The following is a 9,300-nucleotide window of genomic DNA, read 5'->3' on the forward strand; positions in this document are numbered from 1 at the left end:
TGATGAGATTGGAGATGTTGGTTAGAGCTGCCTTGCCCTATAAAAAAAACTCACAAAATGTTGAGTTTGCTATTCACAAGAAGCATTGCCTGATGTGAACCATGCCTCGATCAAAAGAGATGTCAGAAGACATAAGATTAAGATTTGTTGACTTGCATAAAGCTGGAAAGGGTTACAAAAGTATCTCTAATGGCCTCGATGTTCATCAGTTGACGGTAAGACAAATTGTCTGTAAATGGAGAATGTTCAGCACTGTTGCTACTCTCCCCAGAGTGGCCGTCCTGCAAAGATGACCACAACAGCACAGCGCAGAACGCTCAATGAGGTTAAGAATCCTAGAGTGTCAGCTAAAGACGTACAGAAATCTCTGGAACATGCTAACATCTAACATTTCTGCACGTCTGAAGTTGGCAAAAGAGCAAATTCCACAGTGCTACTGGCAAAATATTCTGTGGACAGATGAAACTAAAGTTGTGTTGTTTGGAAGGAACACACAACACTATGTGTGAAAAAAGAAGGCACAGCACACCAACATCAAAACCTCATCCCAACTGTAAAGTATGGTGGATGGAGCATTATGGTTTGGGGCTACTTTGTTGCCTCAGGGCCTGGACAGATTGCGATCATCGACGGAAAAATGAATTCCCAAGTTTATCAAGACATTTTGCAGGAGAATGTAAGGCTATCTGTTCGCCAATTGAAGCTCAACAGAAGTTAGGTGAAGCAACAGAACAACAACCCATTAGACAGAAGTAAATCAACAACAGAATGGCTTGAACAGAAGGAAATACGCCTTCTGGAGTGACCCAGTCAGTCCTGACCTCAACCCGATTGAGATGCTGTGGCATGACCTCAGAGCGGGTCACACCAGACATCCCAAGAGTATTGTGGAACTGAAACAGTTCTGTAAAGAGGAATGGTCCAAAAGTCCTCCTGATCACTGTGCAACTACAGAAAATGTTTGTTTGAGGTTTTTGCTGCCAACGGAGTGTCAACCAGTTATAAATCCAAGGGTTCAGATACTTTTTCCACCCTGCACTGTGAATGTTTACACGATGTGTTCAATAACGACATGAAAAAATAGAATTGTGTGTTATTAGTTTAAGCAGACTGTGTTTGTCTGTTGTTGTGACTTAGATGAAGATCAGATAAAAATTGTATGACCAACTTATGCAGAAATCCAGGTAATTCTAAAGGGTTCACATACTTTCTTCCCAATGTAGCTTCACCTGGAATGCTTTTCCAAAAAGTCTTGAAGGAGTTCCCACATATGCTGAGCACTTTTCCTTCACTCTGCGGTCCATTTCATCCCAAACCATCTCAATTGGGTTGACGTTGGGTGATTGTGGAGGCCTGGTCATCTGATGCAGCACTCCATCACTCTCCTTCTTGATCAAATAGCCCTTACACAGCCTAGAGGTGTGTTGGGTCATTGTCCTGTTGAAAAACAAATGATAAGCGCAAACCAGATGGGATGGCGTATCACTGCAGAATACTGTGGTATCCATGCTGGTTAAGTGTGCCTTTAATTCTAAATAAATGTACCAGTACCACCATTAAAGCACCCCCACACCTCCTCCTCCATGCTTCTCAGTGGGAACCACACATGCGGAGATCATCCGTTCACCTACTCTGCACCTCACAAAAGACACGGCAGTTGGAACCAAAGATCTCAAATTTGGACTCATCAGACCAACGGACAGATTTCACTGGTCTAATGTCCATTGATCATGTTTCTTGGCCCAAGCAAGTCTCTTATTCTTATTGGTGTCCTTTAGTGGTGGTTTCTTTGCAGCAATTTGACCATGAAGGCCTGATTCTCCTCTGAACAGTTGATGTTGAGATGTGTCTGTTACTTGAACTATGTGAAGCATTTATTTGGGCTGCAATTTCTGAGGCTGGTAACTCTATTGAACTTATCCTCTGCAGAGGTAACTCTAGGTCTTCCTTTCCTGTAGCGGTCCTCATGAGAGCCAGTTTCATCATAGTGCTTGATGGTTTTTGCGACTGCACTTGAAAAAACATTCAATCCGGAGTTTTCCGGATTGACTGACCATCATGTCTTAAAGTAATGATGGACTGTCGTTTCCCAAATAGGGCTACCAACCCTACATTGTCAGAAGACAACTGATTGGCTCAAACACATTAAGGAGGAAAGAAATTCCACTATTTAACAACCAAGCCTGTTAATTGAAATGCATTCCAGGTGACTTCCTCAAAGCTGGTTGAGATAATGTCAAGAGGGTAAAAAGCTGTCATCAAGGCTCCCGAGTGGTGCAGCAGTCTATGGCACTGCATCTCAGTGCTAGATGTGTCACTACAGACCCTGGTTTGATTCCAGGCTGTATCACAACCGTCTGGGATTGGGAGTCCCATAGGGCGGTGCACAATTGTCCCAGCATCGTCGGGGTTGGGGTTTGGCCGGGATATCCCGTCATTGTAACTAAAAATTGACACGCCTACTTAAATAAAGGTTCAATTAAAATAAAAAAAAGGCAAAGGGTGCACCGCCCTATGAGACTCCCAATCCCAGCCGGTTGTGATACAGCGTGGAATCAAACTAGGGTCTGTACTTTGAAGATTAAATATATTTTGATTTTGATTTGTTTAACACTTTTTTGGTTGCTAGGACTTTTTTTGATTGCTAGGATTCCTTATGTGTTATTTCATACTTTTGATGTCTTCACTATTATTCTACAATGTAGAAAATTGTTCTTAAAGAAGGGAAAACCCTGGAATGAGTATGTGTGTCCAAACTTACACCGACACAATTATTCTACATTGTAGAATAATAGTGAAGACATCACAACTATTAAATAACACATATGGAATCATGTAGTAACTAAAAAAAAACAGTGTTCAATATAATTTAAATTTGAGTTTATTCAAAGTAGCCACCCTTTGCCTTGACAGCTTTGCACACTCTTGGCATTCGCTACCTGCCTTAATGCATAATGCCAACTGTAAAGTTTGGTGGAGGAGGAGGTCTGGGGCTGTTTTTCATGGTTAGGCCCCTTAGTTCCAGTGATGGGAAATCTTAACGGTACAGCACACAATGACATTCTAGACGATTCTGTGCTTCCAACTTTGTGGCAACAGTTTGGGGAAGGCCCTTTCCTGTTTCAGCATGACAATGCCCCCATGCACAAAGCGAGGTCCATGCAGAAATGGTTTGTCAAGATCAGTGTGGAAGAACTTGACTGACCTTTTAGCAACATGAAATGTATAATTCATATTTTTTTTTGCTTTTCGAATGGTTATTACTGAGACCGTACTCACTTGGCTGGCCAATTACCGTCATCCAAAATTTCATGACCGTCACAGCCCACATTTACATAGTTTTGGGTCAGTCCCCTGAGGCAGGAGGCTCATGCTACAATGTGTTAATCAGGGGAGTGCTAGGTGGCCACATCATCACATGGCAGGTTGAGCCTCACAGCCCCTCCCCCTGCCGAGGAGGCGGAATAGCATGCCGTGGCGGAGGTGGGGCCATTGGTCTCCATGGTGAAGAGCTTGAAGGTCCCTGGGGGTGCGGGGTCAGGAGAAGCATCCCGCTCGGGGCTGGATGCCCGGGATGACCCAGGTGAGGCTGAGGGGCTGAGCTGTACTGCTGTCGTGTCCTGCAATGTGTGCTCACTCGTCTCAATCTCAAACGTCACTCCCCCGGCTAAACCTCCACGCCCCATCATCCCCATGCTCCTTCCGCCCACCTTAGACCTCCGGGAGCCCTGGGCAGGGGGCAGGCGGCTGCAGACACAGCACGCCCCGAAGAAAGAGAAGGCCACCAGAAGCAGGATGGGCCCTATGATGATGGGAGGGTTGGTAGAGGGCACCATGGTGCTGAAGGCAAACGCCCCCACCAGGGTGATGTTGATGCCTGCCAGCATGATGCACAAGCCACACGCGCAGCACAGCGCCGGGGAGGGCAGGCCATGGGGGCGGGATGCCCTCTTCTTCGGTTCCTTCTTCTTGGGCCCAGGAGTGCTGGAGCTCCTGTCAGTGATGACCATCTCTTCTTCTGCACCACAAGACAGCCTTGTCTCTCCCTCTCTCTGCCCTTCTCTCTCTATCCTTCAGCCAGGACTATTCCCCTTGGCAACAGACCACCGACGGAGGCCATGGCTGTGCTGACTGATTGTTCACAGTGTAAAAGCACCTGAATCAGAGCAGGAAATAAAAGGTAAAACTGACTAAGTTACATGTGTTTTCAGCTATATCAGATTTTCATTTAGAGTAGGGAAAAAAATAAAGGACAAGGACACTGAAAAGGAGCATTCGGAACTCATGTTCAATGATGGTGTAATTCATACACCACAGTGTTTCAATAATTGTAGTTTATAGAATGACATTATGATGATAATTCTAGCCTTGGTTTGAACACTAAAACACAATTAAAATGTTATCAAGAGACCCATCAAGGGCCCTTGGTCAGGAAGCTCACGTCGTGCTTAACTTAACTCGGTCTCTGGCTCATACAACACTGAATACTCCCCTGCAACTCCTCCAGTCCACTGCACATTACAGTATAGCAGTATAGTAAACAAAATCATTTCAAACCTTGATTAGGCTCCATTGGGACACTATCACATATGTTTCTCTATGAATGCGTGGAAATACTTGGAAACAGCTCAAAACAAAAATGAAATAACTTTGAACTGATTCATCCTAAATTAAAATCACTTTGAGATAATATTCTGGTGATTTTACAGTCTTATGTCCAACAACAAACTTTTAAATAAATAAAATGGTTTTTGCTCAGAAAACTTGGGGGGCCAAATAGAATCACCAACAGGGCACCTATTGGGAAACCCTGACCTATCTACATTTGTATTTACATTTGAGCCATTTACCTATACAATTTTGATCATAACCAATGACTGAGTAAATACATTATGATTTGTCTGGTGAATTATTTTACATAGATATACATTCATTCATGTCAGGCTTGTAAGTGAATATGGTTTTAATTGCTGAGTAGCAACCAGACAGACCCTTTTCATTCATCATCATACATACACCCCACCAAAATGAAATGAAAATCAGTTAAGTGCATAGACGGTTTTAGAATGTATTTTTTTAAACCTATGATTTCATACAGATTATGTTTGCTCTTATCTATTGCCCCGAAAAATGAAATGGCATGTTTGGTGTAGCTGTATAGCCTATTGGAGCATTGGGCATTGTTGTAGAACGCGCCCAGCAATCAAATAAAATGTAATTGTATTCATAGTTGTACTGATCTGTTGCATATAACGTTTAAATTAACTGATTTCAGCGCTTCATCCTACCTTCTGCGCTGATATTCAGAATACCCGAAGATTCCCGAAGAATTACATCGCCAACACGCATTTTCAATCCGAATAACATTCGCACATGGATGGTCAGGTTGGAACTACTTGTAGACGACGAAGGATTGATTTTCAGATTGATCATATCATAGTGAGCCATTCAATCAATATGAAATGTCACAACAATGGCCAGTCAACGTAGTGCAGTGCATCTGTGGGTGAGGCTTATTCAGGTGAAGGTATTGGTCTTGACATATGGTGTCCACGTGACTGTGCAGTCGGATACATGACGCCTATACAATTATCGGATACATAAAACTCTTAGTACACACGATTATGTCCATTTCAATAGCAGCATTGTTCACAATGTAGCCTACATAAGACCTGTCTAATTATCGTAATATTCTTTGCTCAAGAAGGTGGTGCTCTTTAGAGAAAAGCATCGGTGCGTTTCCATAATCCCGCCAGTTTTGTGAATGACAACGCTCATGTTTTTGACGGGTAGGTTATGTAAGGTTTCTGCGATGGATCCAATCTTTAAAAAGCACTTAGATCTAGTTTTCTCAGTGCTTGAGACGTCCTCCCTCCCCTCACTTGGTAGCACAATATAATATGTGCTTCTACACTTGCACTGCTTGCTGTTTGGGGTTTTAGGCTGGGTTTCTGTACAGCACTTTGAGATATCAGCTGATGTACGAAGGGATATATAAATACATTTTTGATTTGACTATGATTGATAACGAGTATCTTGCCTCCATACAACACCATGATATTCACCGCTCCCCTTGGTGTTGTGGAGAAGGGGAGGGGGGCGACGATGACGGTTGACAGATCCCGGTCCTAAAACAAGCTATTCAAAGCTAATACCGCATTGAACATATTGCAAGTAGGCTAGCCATACTTTTTTGAGCACCTTGATACTGCATGATCTGTTTGTGTTCGAGCCAACTCCATAGTTTATTATTGTTTGGCATGACAATGAGCGACAAGGAGTTGGCAAGATAGTACAAACAGACTGGCATTCGGGCTATAAACACATGGGAATAAACCATTCTTCTTTCAAGCATTTGAAATTCGAAACTAGCTACATCTGAAAAACATTTGCTCCCCGGAGCGGCAGGGTACCCGACCATCTTTCAATGCCTACAATAGAATGGAAACACAGTCATTTCCAAGTATTTGCATTGTTATTCAGTGAAAAGGTCAATGCAAAGGAAAAGTCCTGCATTTGAAATTAGTTGTAATTATGTAAAATGTAGCCTTACTGAAACGTATATTCATTAGAGACTTCTTCCAAATCAGACAGAAACCTCAGCCACAGTCTCCTGCTATGAAAATAGGCATTGTGGTTGACAATAACTTAGATGTAAACTCCTGATTTCAAATAAAGTTGTGGATTTAAAGATCCTCACACTGAGACAAGAAGCCAGGAAAATACTGTATTGTTCAATCCCAGGCTCAGAGCGCACGTCATGCTTTAGTCTACATCAGAGCACATCGTTTTCCCCACACCGCTATGCATGAAGCAGTCACTCTGCCTAATGTACTCTGCCTCTCCTGAATATAAATGCATTGTGTTTCACTATGAGGGTGCATTGTGGTGTGTGCGTGCATGTGCTTGGGTGTGAGCATGTCAGCAAATGGTGTTCAGTCATAAAATGTGAGCGACGATAAAATAAGTTGTAATTGTGCATCTCCCTACAGAGTCTAAAATATTCATATTGCAGCGAATTCAAGGGGAAGCTCCGACCGGTACTCAAACCCAGCTCCAGAGACCGTCAAGCCAATGCCTTCACCATTATGCCAAGAGGTCCAAAGCCCTTGACGAGTTTGCTAGGTGTTTGTTTAACGTCGCTTCATTATGTTATTATATTATTATGCCGACTACACCTGTGTGCGCACATACATGTTATTCAATAATTTCGCCTAAACTGCTCGCCCGCTTCAACTAGCGTCTGTGTAGCCAGGCGCTAAAATAGAAATTGGTTATATTTTAGACGCATAACATGCTGCAAGTCCCCATCTCCTCATTGGTTTTTAGGAGCTTATACAGATGTGGGTGATTGAAAGATGAACTGAGGTCCACACTCCAGTCCAGTTGGTGGTGGTAATGCACCTTAAAGTTGTTTGCTAAACAACATATAAAGTCCACAGTATAAGAAGAAGAAGACTACCACTGAAGGAGGAGAGATTACTAGAATGTATTAGTTTCCCCTTTTATCTGTGGATTAAATGTCAGAGTACACATGATTTTGTGTGCTTCAAAATGGGTCAGAATTCTACAAAGACTCCCGAGTGGCGCAGGGGTCTAAGGCACTGCATTGCAGTGCTAGAGATGTCATTACAGATCCAGGTTTGATCCCAGGCGGTGTCGCAGCCAGCTGTGACTGGGAGATCCATGAGGCGTCACACAATTGTTTGGGTTAGGGGAGGTTTTGGCTGGCTGGGGTTGTCCTTGTCCCATTACGCTCTAGTGACTCCTGTGGCAGGCCGGGTGTGGGCATGCTGACACGGTCGCCAGTTGGACAGTGTTTCCTCTGACACATTGGTGAGGCAGGCTTCTGGGTTAAGCGAGCAGTGTGTCAAGAAGCAGTGCTGCTTGGCAGGGTCGTGTTTCAGAGGACACATGGCTCTCAACCTTCGCCTCTCACGAGTCCATTCATGAGTTGCAGGGATGGGACAAGACTGTAAATGCCAATTGTATATAACGAAAAGGGGGTACTAAAATTGTTTTTATTTGATTTTTTAAATTTAACCATTATTTTACTAGGCAAGTCAGTTAAGAACAAATTAGTATTTACAATGACAGCCTACCCCGGCCAAACCTGGAAGACGCTAGACCAATTGTGCACTGCCCTATGGAACTCCCAATCACGGCCAGATGTGATACAGCCTGGATTCAAATCAGGGTCTGTATAATCTACAAAGATCCAGAAAAAAGGACAGTATGCATTTCAGGTAAAATATCACAGGACAAATTATCTAGAAAAAGCAAGCAAGCTAGCTAAATTTCCATGAATGTAATGTGTTTCGACCTGTCACCAAATTAATATAGTTGGTTCAGAATTTGTTTTGATATTTCAACCTGCTGTCTGAATCGCATCTGGTGTGGATGTACAAAATCAACATGTGCACCCCCGGTCTAGACAGCATGTAAGGGTTCACCCATCAGTTTCAAATAGTAGCAATGCAGATGCCCCACCCACCTGAGGATCTGTCTTTTTCAGCCTTCTATATATTGCAAGACCAACTTGTCACTTAAATTGCACTGTATTGATTGCTTTTATTTTACTCCTGCTACACTTTCTTGCTTGTGCCTGTCATTTTCTCCCAGTTCACATTACAACCACAGAAATGTAATGCCCTGTCAAACAGTAATGACCTCTATTGGCTTTCCGTTGATAAATGGCCAGAGATAAAATTACGTCAAATCATGTTATACAGTTGAAGTCTGAAGTTTACATACACCTTAGCCAAATACATTGAAGCTCAGTTTTTCACAATTCCTGAAATTTAATCCCAGTAAAAATTCCCTGTCTTAGATCAGTTAGGATCACCACTTCATTTTAAGAATGTGAAATGTCAGAATAATAGTAGAGAGAATGATTTATTTCAGCTTTTATTTATTTCATCACATTCCCAGTGGGTCAGAAGTTTATATACACTCAATTAGTATTTGGTAGCATTGCCTTTAAATTGTTTAACTTGGGTCAAACGTTTTGTGTAGCCTTACACAAGCTTCCGACAATAAGTTGGGTGAATTTTGGCCCATTCCTCCTGACAGAGCTGGTGTAACTGAATCAAGTTTGTAGGCCTTCTTGCTCACACACACTTTTTCAGTTCTTCCCACACATTTTCTATAGGATTGAGGTCTTTGTGATGGCCACTCCAATAGCTTGACTTTGTTGTCTGACATTTTGCCACAACTTTGGAAGTATGCTTGAGGTCATTGTCCATTCGGAAGACACATTTGCGACCAAGCTTTAACTTTTGGACTGATGTCTTGAGATGT

At 42.8% G+C, this 9,300-nt stretch overlaps 1 protein-coding gene across 1 annotated transcript; it reads right to left on the reverse strand.

The window, feature by feature from the left end:
• Window positions 1-3,085: 3,085 nt before the first annotated feature.
• Window positions 3,086-5,474, reverse strand: LOC135507937 (transmembrane protein 275-like). The gene is made up of 2 exons (XM_064927746.1): window positions 5,289-5,474; window positions 3,086-4,156 (listed from the first exon to the last, which is right to left on the reverse strand). Exon 2 carries the CDS (start codon window positions 4,008-4,010, stop codon window positions 3,399-3,401), a length of 612 nt encoding a protein of 203 aa, XP_064783818.1. The 5' UTR covers window positions 4,011-4,156; window positions 5,289-5,474; the 3' UTR covers window positions 3,086-3,398.
• Window positions 5,475-9,300: the final 3,826 nt, after the last annotated feature.

This window comes from Oncorhynchus masou, chromosome 3, assembly GCF_036934945.1.
Source record: "Oncorhynchus masou masou isolate Uvic2021 chromosome 3, UVic_Omas_1.1, whole genome shotgun sequence".
Lineage (NCBI taxonomy): Eukaryota > Metazoa > Chordata > Actinopteri > Salmoniformes > Salmonidae > Oncorhynchus > Oncorhynchus masou.

What these genes read in the sequence shown, in the direction of transcription:
- LOC135507937 (XM_064927746.1), bottom strand. Translation starts at nt 4,010, where the DNA reads ATGGTCATCACTGACAGGAGCTCCAGCACTCCTGGGCCCAAGAAGAAG.